The sequence below is a fragment of the Pongo abelii genome, chromosome 3 (genome assembly GCF_028885655.2).
Source record: "Pongo abelii isolate AG06213 chromosome 3, NHGRI_mPonAbe1-v2.0_pri, whole genome shotgun sequence".
NCBI classification, from domain to species: Eukaryota; Metazoa; Chordata; class Mammalia; order Primates; family Hominidae; genus Pongo; species Pongo abelii.
In genome coordinates this window covers 41,493,466-41,508,581 of record NC_071988.2, presented here as the reverse complement: position 1 = coordinate 41,508,581, position 15,116 = coordinate 41,493,466, and the positions used below count along the sequence as shown (strand labels likewise).

The window sequence follows — 15,116 nt, the reverse complement described above, 5'->3', positions numbered from 1 at the left end:
GTCTACTGGCTATGGGAAGTGAGGAGTTGACTTCAAATAACCCGGATGCATCAGTGCAACACAGCCACACACTCCCGAGTGTCTGACTTTGGGCAATTCCCTTCAACCTCTCAGAGCCTCGGTTTTCTCATCTTTATAATGGTGGGAAATGATGATGTCATGCACGTTCTCGGTGCCCCTAGGGGAAACAAATGAAAACGTGAAAAAGTTCTACGCCCTGCGCGCTTTTATGTTCCGCATGAGCTCAGAGGCCGCGAGGCTCGGGAAAAGCAGGACCCCAAAGCCCCGTAAACACCGCGCGACCACCGGGACCAAGATCTTCAAGATGTTCTTTTCAGAAGGATTGGAGAGCAATTCCCGATTGGTAGAAGAACTTGCGGTAATATACATACGTACTCTGACGACCCCGCCCCAACGACTAGCCCCTCCTCTGTGCAACCCTGAGAGTTTGGGGTCATGAAGGGGGCGCCAGGAGCTCGTTTCGGAAGCCGGACCCCGACCGCAGCCGCAGAAGCCTCGAGTCCACATCTGGGTCTCTAAAGTCTCGCCGTACCCAGATCCCGGATCCCCACCTTCTTCACCAGTTCCCGGGCGCCCTCCAGGTCCTCGCTTTCCCCCTTCCCCCCCCCCCTCCCCGTCGGAGGCGCGGAGCCGACAGGCAGACCCCGCGGGCGGCTGCGGCGCCAGGCCCCGCCCCGCCCCCATTATCATTAGCAGATATTACCCTAAACACTTGCTCTTTACCTCCTTTCTCCCTCCAGGCATTGGCGAGGCGGCCTGTCAATCACGAGCTCGGGCGGCAGCCCCCCGCGCGGGGGCTCGGCGATGCCAGCCTCAGCGACAGGCGGCGGTGGCGGCGGCGGCCACGGTACAGACACACACCCTCCCACACGCGCGCACCAGGGCAGAGCCGGCGGGCAGGCGGCGGAGGCACCCTCGGAGCCCGGCGCCCGGCGGGGAGGGGACGTGCTCCGGGGGACCGGCCCCGAGGCGCCGGATGGAGGAAGAGATGCAGCCGGCAGAGGAGGGGCCCAGCGTCCCCAAAATCTACAAGCAGCGCAGCCCCTACAGCGTCCTCAAGACGTTCCCCAGCAAGAGACCGGCGCTGGCCAAGCGCTACGAGCGACCCACCCTGGTGGAGCTGCCGCACGTGCGGGCGCCCCCGCCGCCCCCGCCGCCCCCGCCGCCCTTCGCGCCGCACGCCGCCGTCTCCATCAGCAGCAGCGAGCCGCCGCCGCAGCAGTTCCAGGCGCAGAGCTCCTACCCCCCCGGGCCCGGCCGGGCCGCCGCCACCGCTTCGTCGTCGTCGCCGTCCTGCACGCCCGCCACATCCCAGGGCCACTTGAGGACTCCGGCGCAGCCGCCGCCCGCGTCCCCCGCCGCCTCCTCGTCGTCTTCGTTCGCCGCTGTCGTCAGGTATGGCCCAGGCGCGGCGGCGGCCGCCGGCACCGGCGGCACGGGTAGCGACAGCGCCAGCCTGGAGCTCAGCGCAGGTACCAACTCTCCGCACAACTTTCCTTCCCGCCACGGCCGGGGGCAGCGGGAGGGGACCTGGGAAGGAGAAGCGGGGGGCCGCCGACACTCTCCCGTGCTGGGCCGAGTCGGGACGTCGGGGCGCAATCTGGGGCCTCCCCGCGCGCCCTGAAACTTCGGGAGGATTCTCCAGCGCCGCCGCGCCTGGGCTTCCGACGGCGCGCGCCTAACAGGTGGCTCCGCGGCTTGGATCCCGCGCCGGGAAGGACGGCTGTGGTGGTCGGCGGCCGGGATCGCTCGGGCGTGGGCCGGAGTGGGGCCAGACGCCCCGCGGGGGATAGCGGCGGCCGCTCGGGAAGAAGCTGGAGTTTCTCGGGCCGCCCCGCTGGGACGCCCTCGTACTGCTTCACTTTTTCCGTCTGGTTTTTCTCTTTCGCCTTCTTCCTCCATTTGTTTCTTCTTCTGTCCACATCTTTGCTTTCTGGTGCTTTCTTCGCCACCTCTTTGATGCACTCTCGTGCTGTCGTAGTCCATGCTGGCTGGCTCTCAGCTCCGTTTTTCCTTCTGTCTTTTTCTGTGCGCCTGTGTTTCTCGGGGGCGCTCTGTCTCGCTCTGTCCCTTATCCCTCCTACCCCTTGGTTGTGAGACTCGGGGCTCCTCCGCGTCCGCCACGCCGTGGATTTCGGGCGCGGGGAACCATGCCGCCCCTCCTTCCTGCTCCGGGAGCCGCAGGCACTCGGCTCTCACTGCCCACGTCGTCGTCCCCACCATCCCCTCGTCCCCGTCCGTGGGACGCTGCCGCGTCTCGGGGTCCTGCCCCTCCAGAGCATCTCGGCCCGAGCCTTACAGAAACGCCTCGTGGGAAGCGCCCACTCTGGGGTCCGCGACTCCTCTCCTTTATCTCGAGTCTGCGGGCGCTGCCGGGGCAAAGCAGCCCACTGCCTGCCTGCAGGGAGCGAGATGGGCTGGTTGCGAGGCCACAGCCTGAGGCCTGCGCCCAACGGACCTCTCTACCAGCTCCCAGTGGGTGCAGCCACGTTTATCCACTCATTAGAACTAAAAGTTCTTGCCAAGGCCTTTTATAGCACTTTGAAGCCCCCCAAATCCTGCATGTCAGTGAATCTGAGACTTATTTTTTCCCCTGTGGAAAATAGAAGAGTGTTGTGTCTAAATGAGTTATAGATGCCTCCACTAATAATTCTGTTGTTTGTCAATATTTTGACACATGAAGGATTGGTTTTGGAAAAGAAAACCTAATTACAGGTTATAGTGAAGACTTGATCTGCCTTATCTCTCACTGATTTGAAGATGTTTGATTGCTTTCAGTGGGGTTCTTAGGTGGACTTCCTTATTGTTTGTGGGGTGTTTTTTTTCAGTTGCTCTTGCCTCAATATTCCATTGTGTTTTTATATTCTTTGTTAGGCAGTTGGCTCACTTGATTTTCCTCCTTACTTTTTTCTTTTTCCCCCCTTCTTAAGGAGGTTCATTTTTTTTCTTTCTGGCTTGGGATCTTATTTTCTCCTAAACTACTACTTGTTCAGGCATATATTTATTTCTAGGCTCAGCTTTATCATCCTGTATTTTTATGTTGTTTGCCAGCAATTTGGGTCCTTTTCCCATTTTCTGTGTTTTGCTTTTACTCTTTTGCGTAGCCTCAGTTCCATCATTTTCATTGAGGTTTTCCCCTCTTTATCTGCCCGGGTCAGTCTTTGATCTCCTCTTGCTTCTCCTTCCAGCCTTTGTTGACTGTCTTTCCATATTTTACTTCTTGTTATACACTATAATTTACCCCCGTCTCATTTCCATTTTCATCCATAGTTTTAGCCGGCTATATATTTCCTGTATTGCTTCTTTTTTTCTGCACCAGTCACTTGCTGTTCTTTCCTTGGTTACTTCTACCCTGGCAGTTTCCTTGCTGTCCTTCATTCATGTGGAGTTTTTTTTTTTTCATTCCTTTTCTCACCTTGTTCTAAATGTTCTCTTTCAGTGTTCCTTCTAATGTCCTGTTTATTTTGTCTCTGTTCCCAGATGGAAATTATAACATCACTAAATCTAAAGGAGTGAAGAGGGGCTTTTTTGATGCCCTTCGAATTTTTCTATATTTCCTTTTATTCTCACGGCTGCTTTTGTTGTTTTAAAGGGAGGTCATAGAGAGGGGTAAGCTTGATAGCACCAAGGGCTGGATCCCTCGTGCTTGTTGGAAAGATGGGAATTGGATGGTAGGCTTCTTCCATGCAGTGAGGAAAATAGTCTGGGGGGAAAAAAGCCATAGAACTAGACATCATGAATTGTGGTCATAATATTAATCACTGATGGACAAAGCCATCTCTTAACAGGCACAGTGATGTGAGTGGCCATCAGAGGAACAGCCACCTGAAGAGCTGATTGGTTCTTTGAGAAACTAGTCGTTCCACTTTGAACCAATGAGCATGTGTGCACAGACCCATGGCCATTTAAGCATGCTAGGTGGGGTGGGAGGTGGGAGTGGCGCTTTGCCTGTTGCACCCTCGCAAAAGTGTAATTGCAGTGTCTCAGGCTACCTAGTAAACTGAAAATAGTCAAAATATTCATGTTATGAAATGAGTCAAGGACAGAAAAAGAGACATAACTGAGTGTCCAGAGTAAATGCAGTGAAAAGATGAAAGGGTTGAAGTGAATCTTATTTGCCATTAAGGGCCATAACTAAGAAGAGAAATATGTGATTAAAAATAGATTTTTTCAACATTCTTATAAAATCTCATGAAGAGTATAATTTTCCTTAAAAGGGGTAATACACCATGGTTTTAAAAGCATCTTTTTCCTCTGTGGGAGGCTTAGAGTTAAAACCCACGTAGATCTGGATATGCAGCCTGAATTCGGCATCAGTAAATGGGAAATTGCATCTTTAAGCAGAGTACAATCAAAAATGAATTACAATAAATCCTATATAATTGCATAGGTCATTCTCTTTAATGAGATTTTATTAACCTGACTGTCAAGCTTTTGAGTCAGGCAGATATTTTATCTTCTTCAACTGATAAAAGTGTCAGCTATAAACCACCATATAAATATTCATAAATCTACACATCTGTGGCAGCCTATCAGCATCATTCTTTTGGACATTAAAAGCATTCTAATTACTTTCTGTCTAGCAGAGCTGAAATGCTGCCTGTTATAGTATGTGCTTGGCAGGCATGATTGCTTTTGTTTGCCATCACAAATAGCAGCATCCTATTTTATATACCGATGGTCCAGAAAATATTCAGGGATTGACTGAGCAGGATGAATATTAGGAAGCACCATCTGGTTTTGATAGCACCGAGTATATTAACTCATCTGTTAATTTTTGACACATCATTGATTTATTTATTTAGAAAAATTGCATCCTGTTTTGCTGTGTTGATGTTTGCCATTATGAAAAAAATTGGATGGCATTTTTTAAAAAAGACATAGTTCATTGATTTAAGACAAGGGTGGTGCTTCCAAAGATGCTTTCATTTTCTAAGTTCTATTTTCTATGCCATGAAGTCCTCTCTTAAAAATAAGTTAATGTTTTAAGGAAATCATCTATTTTGAACTAGTTAGAAATCCTTGGGTAGCTAGAATATATGAATACATGATAGTAGGTCACTAAAAAAAATTTCTGCTTCTGCATTTTTAATATTAATATATTTCACCCTTTGCTGGGCTAAAATCAAAAGGTTACCACTAATCTTGACTACTGTGATCTCCTTCATAGAAACAGAATTCTCTTGGGGATCTGCTGTGATGGGCAAATTCCATTCAAGGCTTTACTTACAAAGAAGGGCGGTAAAGTGGGGAGACTATTTGATTGCCTACTTCCCATCCCTCTTCTTATTCACTTATCAGATATAGGATGGATTAAACCTCTTAAATTCAGATGTATTTCCCAAAATGAATTTTTTAATTAAAAAAAAATCATGGGTTTAGATTTTGGAATCGGACAAGGCACAATTTGCAGCATGATATTATCTCCCAGTAGGCTGCACAATAAAGCAAAATAAGAGAGAAGTGGGCATTTTAGAGGGCTTTGTGATTGTGATTTATTAACATTTTATGGTGTTTAATTTTAGGGAAGTTAGGGATAAAGTAGTAGCCCTTATGTAAACTGTTGACTTTCTCTTTCCCTGCCGTCACTTGAGTGGAGCATTCTATGACTTAACAAAAAAAAAAAAAAAAAAAGTTAAAAAAATCATAATACATGTTCACAGTTTGCTGAATTAAGAATCATAGATCAGTAGCCATTCAATTGTGTTCGTATGAACACAGAACTTTTCTTCATTTCTTAGTGATAATGGGCATCACACAGTACTTGGATTTGTAATTATATTCTGTCTAGAAGGCTAAACTATTGCTGCATGCAATGTGTGTTTAGTGGAAAGATTTGCTGTTTTCCACCAAATGTAACGGTAATATTTTTCATCACACTCTTCCATGTATCAGTGTTAAAATAATATTCAAATAATTCGAGGTAATGAAAAGAGAAAAAATTCTACTTTAAGGGTGACAATAGCCATTTTTGTACATATCATGTCTGAAAGCAAATTCAGAATGAAGCATTTAAAAAACTGCAGGCAAGAACTACTTTATGATTGTAACTATTCTCTCATATTCTGAGTGCACTTTAATAGATTATCTTCATAATGTAGTGTATTACATAATGATTTTTTCTCAGCATGTTACAAGTTTATCCTTCAGTTAAGAAAACAAATCATGCTTGTCCCTAAGTCAGGTTTTTTTTCCCTTAAAATCTATGCTCTAATGTGATTTATCAATATGATTAAAACTACTGAGTGTGTTGTAGGACACTGAACAAATACCTTCAAGCAGTTCTTACTAGCCAATTCTGTTTTAGACTTTCATATTTTGTCCCTTTCATCAAGGTTGTGTTAAAAGTGTATAGGCTGTAAATCAATTGGGACTATGCTGATTAAAGTGCAAACAGTAAATACAACTTCAGGTCTAGAATGGGATTATAGGATTAAAATGAATGAAAACTGCTGTTGTGCTAGAATTGAAAATTCCCAATCAATATCATCCTTTGATTTTACTAATAAAAGAATAGAAACCAGGAAGTAAAAAAAATGAGTGTAACATCTTAAACCTCTTACTTGTATAGTTCAGCTGTTGGCTTTCTTATTATTTGGTTTTGGCCATTGTAAATAAATGGCATCCAAATATTTTTGTGAGACTCCGGATAAGAGTATAAGTGGTGCCTCACAGAGCATATATCAGATAATTACAAAGTATAAATCAAGCTAACAAATTGTTTAACAAAATATGTTCAGTCCACCTACCTTGACAAATACACCTTCACAGTAACCAGGTTTGGAATTTACAGCCAACCCATGTCTTTCTCTCTCTACTCCCAGCTTTATCTTCCACTAGGAGGGACCTCACATACACATATGTGGAGGTCCCAGTCCACACTTCCAGTATCTGACACCATGGTCTCTGTCTTTGGATTGATGGCTCAGAGAAGATGGCAGCATAGATCCTTAAAGCAGTTTGAGTGGGGAATTCCTGGATCTTGGGGTACTTGGCCATGTGGACAGGATTGGGTGGAGAAGGAAGGTCAGGTGGCGGTCCTGCTGCCAAGGTCTGAGGGTAATACTGCTCCTAAGAGTAAGAAAGTACTATTCTAAGAAGAAAATAGTCCTATGGACTCTCAACTAGCCTAGGGTGGGCTAGCTACCCCTACCTCAGTCAAGTAAATCTGAAAATGCTATAAACTAAGATGCTCTATGTATGTACAGGAGTACCTGCTGTGTGTTCAGTAACTATTTCTCAAGGTGTTGTGCTGGCCTCTCACTCTCCAGTGCAGTTTATGATCCTCTACTGAGTAGAAGAGATCTGGCCTCTGTTCTGACTTGCAGTTTTTCAGCGGGATTCAGCATTTGGGAGATGTAAGGGATGCTTCCTGTGTGCCAAACACTGTGCTATACGGGCTTTACATATATATTCTTTTTTTTTTTTTTTGAGATGGAGTCTCGCTGTCGCCAGGTTGGAGTGCAGCGGCACCATCTTGGCTCACTGCAACCTCCGCCTTCTGGGTTCAAGCGATTCTCCTGCCTCAGCTGCCCGAGTGGCTGGGACTACAGGTGTGCGCCACCATGTCCAGCTAATTTTTGTGTTTTTAGTAGAGACGGGGTTTCACCGTGTTGGCCAGGATGGTCTCGATCTCCCACCTCGTGATCTGCCCACCTTGGCCTCCCAAAGTGCTGAGATTACAGGTGTGAGCCACTGCACCCGGCTGCTTTATATATATATTCTTATTAAAAAGTTGGAAAAGAGCACTTGGACCCCTCTTCTCTGACTATCTTAGTTATTTCATGAAAGAATAATAAGAAAAAAGAACACAGTGGAATGTTGAGCACTGCATGGGTTCTCCTGAAGTGTGGTTTCCTTGGTCTTACATCCTGGGTGTGTTCTAGGGGATTTCTTATTGAAGCTGTTCTAGCTTATTATTCCCATAGCAGCCCTTGAACATCTCACCATCTTTTTTCTGAAAGGTTTTTTCCTCCAGAAAAAAATGCAGCTAGTCAACATTTTCAGAGAGAGCTAGTGCTAGTTGCATTTTTAGCTTAAACAATAGTTATAGGCATCTAAAATCTCGAATATTTTGTTTGTTGCCATTATTCTGGGAAAGGGGAGAGGAAATAAGAGACATCCTCATGCTTCTGTGTCAGCTCTGAAAAGTGCCCCTCTCTGTATTTATAATAGCCCATTCTAGGTGGCAATCAGGAAAGAAGCAAATCTACCTTGTGACATTTATATTTAGGGTAAATTTTCAAGATCCTTCAATATCATTAAATTACATTTTCTTTTTGCAGTGAGTTGATTGCTTTTGTTTGCTTTTTGCTTTCAGTGGTTGACAATATGCTTTAGAATTCATGTACATGGGCTAAGAGGCACCCATGCCTCGTGCCATTTAGGATATTTGGCAACCTACTGGAAGAGGTTCTAAGAAGTGATACTACTGATTTTCAAATGATACAGATCAGCCTAAACATTGGCCTTGACGAGAAATCCAAGTTAGCAAATAAATGAAAAGAAGGAATAGTGAACACCGATGTTAGAAGACACATACAGTTTTGTGCTCATCCTGTGACCGTAGGTCTACTCTTTGTTTTACCTTAAATTTCTAGTGAGCTCTTCAAAAAGACTTATCTTTCTTCTCCAGTTTGCATCTGGGAGCTATGTACTCTCGGCAGGGATTGTATCAGCTGATTAATAGCAAGGGCATGAGGGCACTCCAGAAATAGAAGTAATGATTGCTTTAAGCCCTCCTATCAATGAGGAATTGAGTCTGCAGTGGCTGGCTCGATTCGTTAGAGTAAGGATATTAATGAAACCAAAGGTGTGAGTTCAGACCTGTGCAGCCGGTTAATGCCGCAGAGAGGGAAATCTCTATATGGTGCCCAAAGTCACAGTCCAGCCATTTCCTAGAGCAAGAGACTGGGTGTGACTCATCAAGCATCCCGCAGTCGCAGAACGACAGGAAGCTATGCATTCTATTCACAGTGGATTTACTGTGTCATCTTGGTTTATGACCGAGAGTAAAAATACATATTTTTAACATGTTTGAATGTTAAGCTGAAAATTGAGGACTTTACCTTTTGCCGTTGGCTGTTGGTCACTGATGTGTCCTTTCATTTGTTTCAGAGAGTCGAATGATCTTGGATGCCTTTGCCCAGCAGTGCAGTCGAGTTCTTAGCCTCTTAAATTGTGGAGGAAAACTCCTGGACTCCAACCATTCTCAGTCCATGATTTCTTGCGTAAAGCAGGAAGGCTCAAGTTACAACGAAAGACAGGAGCACTGTCACATTGGGAAAGGGGTCCACAGTCAGACCTCAGACAATGTAGACATAGAGATGCAATATATGCAAAGGAAACAACAAACTTCTGCCTTTTTGAGGGTTTTCACTGACTCTCTACAAAATTACCTGCTCTCGGGGAGCTTTCCGACTCCAAACCCCTCGTCAGCCAGTGAATATGGCCACCTGGCCGACGTGGATCCTCTGTCAACCTCTCCTGTGCATACATTAGGTGGCTGGACTTCCCCAGCAACGTCCGAATCCCATGGCCACCCATCTTCATCTACACTGCCAGAAGAGGAGGAGGAGGAGGAAGAGGAAGGCTATTGTCCTCGATGCCAAGAGCTGGAGCAGGAGGTTATTTCACTGCAACAGGAAAATGAAGAGCTCAGAAGGAAATTAGAGAGCATCCCAGGTATCCTGCCATATTCCTTGCAAGACAACTGCAACCCTTCTTTCTTTCACTTGTCTCATCTCTCTGTCTGTATTTCTGTACTCATGTATGTGTATGTGTATATGTATGTGTGGGCTTTTTTTGTGTTTTGGCCAGCGGTGTAGAGAAGTTGGAAAAAAACAGACATGCTCAAGGGCTTCTTAGCCCGTCTGGTGCCAAACATAAATTTTAGGAGGAGCCACTAGCCTATTTACTTCCAGCTACCGTGTTCTTGTGTATAGACCTGAACACCATAGTCCCATTAGAAGGTGTCTCTATCAATATAAAAATAATTTCTAGATGTGCTGCTTTGACGTTGAAATAGGTCAAGTGCTATAAGCCTGTTTTCTTAAAAAGTGGTCCTCTTCCTTTAAAATGGGTTTTGAATTTTTAAAAACTTTGATCCTATGCATTTTATTAGTCAATGATAGAAATTAAAGTGAAATACTTTGAGAGGCAGGACTCAAGTAGTACTGAACAAATTAAATGGTCTCTTCTATTTCATTAATTTTCCCTGCCTTTTAAGTTTCAGCAAGCATAACCTCTTTAGCATATACACTGTCCTAATAGGTCAAAGATAGACCAGTAATTAGCCAGCTCCAAACCATTTCTTGGCTCTGACTAAACATAAGGCATTTCCTCCCTCTTAGAGACACTAGATTTTCAGAGTAGTAAAATCATCTTTCTGGCAAGACATTCTCTGAGTTGAAAAGTTTTTTTTTTTTTTAAACTGTTTGGTAAAGTACTGATTTTAATTTTTTTTTTTTTTTTTTTTGAGACGGAGTCTCACTCTGTCGCTGAGTCTGGAGTGCAGTGGCACTGTGTCGGCTCGCTGCAACCTCCGTCTCCTGGGTTCAAGCAATTCTTGTGCTTCAGCCTCCCTAGTAGCTGGGATTACAGGCGCCCACCACCACGCCTGGCTAGTTTATATATATATATATATATAATTATTTTTTTTTTTTTAGTAGAGATGGGGTTTCACCATGTTGGCCAGACTGGTCTCGAACTCCTGACCTCAGGTAATCCACCCACCTCGGCCTCCCAAAGTGCTGGGATTATAGGCATGAGCCACTGCGCCAGCCCTGATTTTACTTTTATCTTTGAATTCATTCCTGTACGTCTGTGGCTTACAGAAGACATTAAGATCATTAACAAGAACAATCTCTTCAAACCTTTTTAATTGTGCAGTCATTACTAAAAAGTGTTTAAGCTTGAGGCCGGGTGCAGTGGCTTATGCCTGTAATTCCAGCACTTTGGGAGGCCGAGTGGGGCAGATCACAAGGTTGGGAGATCGAGACCATCCTGGCTAACACGATGAAACCCTGTCTCTACTAAAAAAATACACAAAATTAGCCGGGCGTGGTGGCAGGTGCCTGTAGCCCCAGCTACTTGGGAGGCTGAGGCAGGAGAATGGCATGAACACCCAGGAGGTGGAGGTTCAGTGAGCTGAGATTGTGCCTCTGCACTCCAGCCTGGGTGACTCGGTCTCAAAAAAAAAAGTGTTTAAGCTTGTGCCCACAAATCTACACATTTATTGGTTAATTGCATACACGTACTACTATTCTAACATATTGGGGTTCAAAATAAATCATACATAGGAAATTTTAAAATTTTATTGCTCATACATATGTATAAATATAAGTTATATCCTTTTTTTTTCTTTTAATCGAGACAGTCTCGCTCTGCTGCCCAGACTGGAGTGCAATGGCGTGATCTTGGCTCACTGCAGCTTCCGCTGCCTGAGTTCAAGCAATTCTCCTGCCTCAGCCTCCTGAGTAGCTAGGACTACAGGCACGCACCACCATGCCTGGCTAATTTTTTTTTTTTTTTTTTTTTGTATTTTTAGTAGAGACAGGGTTTTGCCACATAGGCCAGGCTGGTCTCGAACTCCTGACTTGAGGTGATCTGCCCGCCTCGGCCCCCCAAAGTGCTGGGACTACAGGCGTGAGCCACTGCACCAGGCCAATATAAGCTATATTCTTTGCCTAATACAGTATGTTTGTATCACTCAATTTGGCAGCTGATCTAGAAAGAAGGAAATGTTAAAGAAAGCTACCCGCTTGTTTATTAGTAGACAAAGGAATCAAAAAGAAGGTTTATCATTTAAAATAATTCTCCAAATAGAGCTGAGGTTTGGTTCAGAACATTTTGGAATTAGATTAAGTGCAATTGTCCTGTGGAGGGGAGGAAGTAAGAGGTGCAGCAAATCCGTTTTCTCCTTTTGCATTGGAGCCCTGGGGTTAGATGCAGACGAGTAGTGTTTTTCCACGCCAGGCAGGCACTGACTACAAGACAGACACTGGGTAGAACCCAGAAGAATGTAATGGAACCAGATCATTCCTGGTTTCCCTAAGTCCGAAACATGGTTGCAGCTAGCACACTGTGGGATTTTACAAGTCTCACAGCTATGTAACCCGTGCTTAGTTCACTGTGGGTTTATCTCTTAGGGGTATTTCTGTTGTCACCCCCACTGCCCCTCTTAACTGGGGCAGAAAATAGTGTCCTAGAGGTCATCCAGCTACAGAGACTTCCACTCAGAACCATAACCAAAGGAGCCTTCCTAGCTGCTGAAGTGCTTAGTGGCACTCCTTGATCTCATCTTGGGAAAGAGTTTCAGAGTGCAAGGACAGGTGACACAAATGTCCCAAGTATTATTGTCTAATTCCTGATCCTAAATATTTGGCAAGCTGTATGTCCTTGGTGTGTCCTAAGCAAACTTGGGGTTCAGTCCCCCGTCACTTACCCATAGCAGGTCAGGTGCCTGTGGTAGGGGGGTTAACTCAGTGTTGGCCTGCCGCTAATCATTGTCTTTTGTACTTCCCAGAAAGGTGCAGATGCTGCCATTTCTTGAGCCTTCTTGGTGATCAAACATTGAATTGACACTGGTTGAAATTAGGCTAATGATCAGTCCTATTACTGTAAACATTCAACCCTGTTGACAGTCCCCTCCCCGAACTTGAACCAGCAACCATTTCACATGGATAACTGATTACGTTAAGAAATACATCCAACAATATGGGTGAAAAGCCAGTTTATTAATTATGCATGGTAAAAGTAGTATACAATGAAGAAAATGTTAGCTTGTTTGTGAGTACTTATCATGTGTTAATGACCTAGGGACACTTTAATATTGGAAAACAGGTTAAAGTGTCACTTGGAGATGAAAACTTGATCAAAGGGAGAAGTCACTGCCCCCTTGCCCTTACCTCTCAATGCCCATTTTTACCTAAACAATAAACCAGCCTGTGAGTGACACCCAAGAATCCACTTTTTACTTGATTAGCTGTGCATTTTGGGTGGAGGGGTATCTGTTACCATTTGAAGAAAAGTGCAGTACATGGTACACTGGTTTTGCATAGAATAAAAATATTTTGTCATACAGTAACCCTCCTACATAATTTGGGATGGATTTTCCCTAAGCAGTGGTCTCAACAGGACCCCATCTTTCTAGAGGCCAGTACATTTCTGTGGAAGGACCTGGGGCTTTCTTCTAGTAGAATCTACCTGTGTTGTGGGAATCACTTTTTTATAGCCTTTTACAGCCAAGCAGGATGGATGAATACAAAGGAGAAGGCAACGCTCAGCAGTTAGCACAGAAAATAAGGTTGAAAAGGAGATGGGTCAGCTGCTGCAGGTCAGAGCCCAGGCAGCATTCCTCGGTCATTTCTCTGCCTTTCCGGAGGAGTGCTGTTGAGGATTTTTTTTTTTTTTTTTTTTTTTCTGAAATAAAGCCTTTATACCTGGGAGCAGTTCTTGAAATGAGAGTTAAAAATAAACAAGCCTATCAGTCTACAAGAAAAAATGATTTCACTTGGACACCTCTCAAGGGAAAAGGTGAGAGACCATACCAAAAAAAAAAAAAAGAAGTTGTGGGCAGGCACTATTTCTGGCACTGATCTGAGAGGGGCAGTGTTATGGTATTATTTGTAAAATATCCAACACAGTCTTTTGATGACCAGCTACATGCAAGGCAGGGGCTTCTGGAAAATTCTCTCTAACTTTTCAGAGTCAGTTGCAGGTGTAGAGAATTCAAATTTTATCCCAATGAAATAGCATTAGCACATTTTCTTTTGTATTAGATCACCACACTAGAAAATTAGAAAGTCTGTTTAGAAGTTAAATTTTTTGAAAAGAAAGTGAAATTTTATAAGAAAAAACCACAAAAGCCAGAAGACTTTTGGATCAGGAATATGAAGGGATGAGAGGTTTTTAAAAGAAGGAAAATTATGCATAGAAGTTCTCATTGGAGAGTTTCAGCTTAGAGTAGTCACATGTACTTAGGAAGCTTAGTCAACATTAAGGAGAACTCGTAAAAGAGGGCAAATATAAAATACCATATTTCAGCTAATCTAAGACGCCAGTGGATGTAAGCTACACCAATCTTTATGTTCCACTAAGAAAGAAGAAATCATAATTGTACATTATAATTATCTTTGAACACAAAGTCCATAGATACTAAATGTGAAAAACTCTGGGTCTTAACAATCATAAAATATAGCAATTTTTGCTAAGAAAAGTCCAAAGTAAAATAATTATAACACATTAAAAATACCTTGAAATTTTCTAAGTGTCAAATACAGGGAGGATCTGTTTATTGTTGATATTTTAAATAAACTTTGTTTTGTAAAGTTTGAGCATACAAAATGAAATTAGAGGATGTATAGTTAAAGGGTTACTGTACTGAAGCTGTGTCTATCATCTCACATAGTTACCCATTTTTTTATTGTTGTTCTTGCTGCTAAAATCTACTCGATAGCCTTAATCTCAAGTACGGTACAAATTTGTCACGTGTATTCCTCATGTTGTGTTGGATCTCTAGACCTATTCATCCTACATAGTGCTACTTCGTAACCTCTGAGCTATATCCCCCCATTTCCACTCCAACTCCCCACCCCTTGTAGCTACTATTTTGTTCTAGCTCTGTATATTTGAATTTTTCTTTATTTTAGGTTCCACATGTAGGTGAGATCTTACAATATTTTTCTTTCTGTGTCTGGCTTAACATAATGCCCTCCAGACTCACCCATGTTGTGGCAGTGGCAAAATCTTGTTCTTTTTTAGATCAGAATAATAGTCTATCCAATAATATACCACAGTTTCTTTATCCACTTGTCTGTTGACAGACACTTAGGTTGTTTCCATGTCTTGGCTATTGGGAATAACGCTGCAATGAACGTGGGAGTGCAGACATCTTTACAAGATGTTGATTTCATTTCCTTTGGGTATATGTCCAGGAGAAGGTTTGCTGGGTCATATTTTTAATTTTCTAGGAAAATTCCAATACTGTTTTCCATAATGTCTGTACCATTCTATATTCCCACCAATGGTGTACAAGGGTTTCCTTTTTCCCATACACTCACCAACACTGGTTATCTTTTGATCTTTTGCTAACA

The 15,116-nt window shown here is 43.9% G+C and overlaps 1 protein-coding gene across 2 annotated transcripts in view; it reads left to right on the top strand.

Annotated features, from left to right (window-relative positions):
• Positions 1-910: 910 nt before the first annotated feature.
• Positions 911-15,116, top strand: part of BEND4 (BEN domain containing 4) — a 45,104-nt gene continuing 30,898 nt past the window's right edge. For both annotated transcript variants that reach the window (XM_002814701.5, XM_024245686.3), the window contains exons 1-2: positions 911-1,493; positions 9,139-9,705. In XM_002814701.5, the coding sequence (XP_002814747.3) occupies positions 998-1,493; positions 9,139-9,705 (1,063 nt within the window). In that variant the 5' untranslated portion in view covers positions 911-997. The remainder of the gene's footprint in view (positions 1,494-9,138; positions 9,706-15,116) is intronic.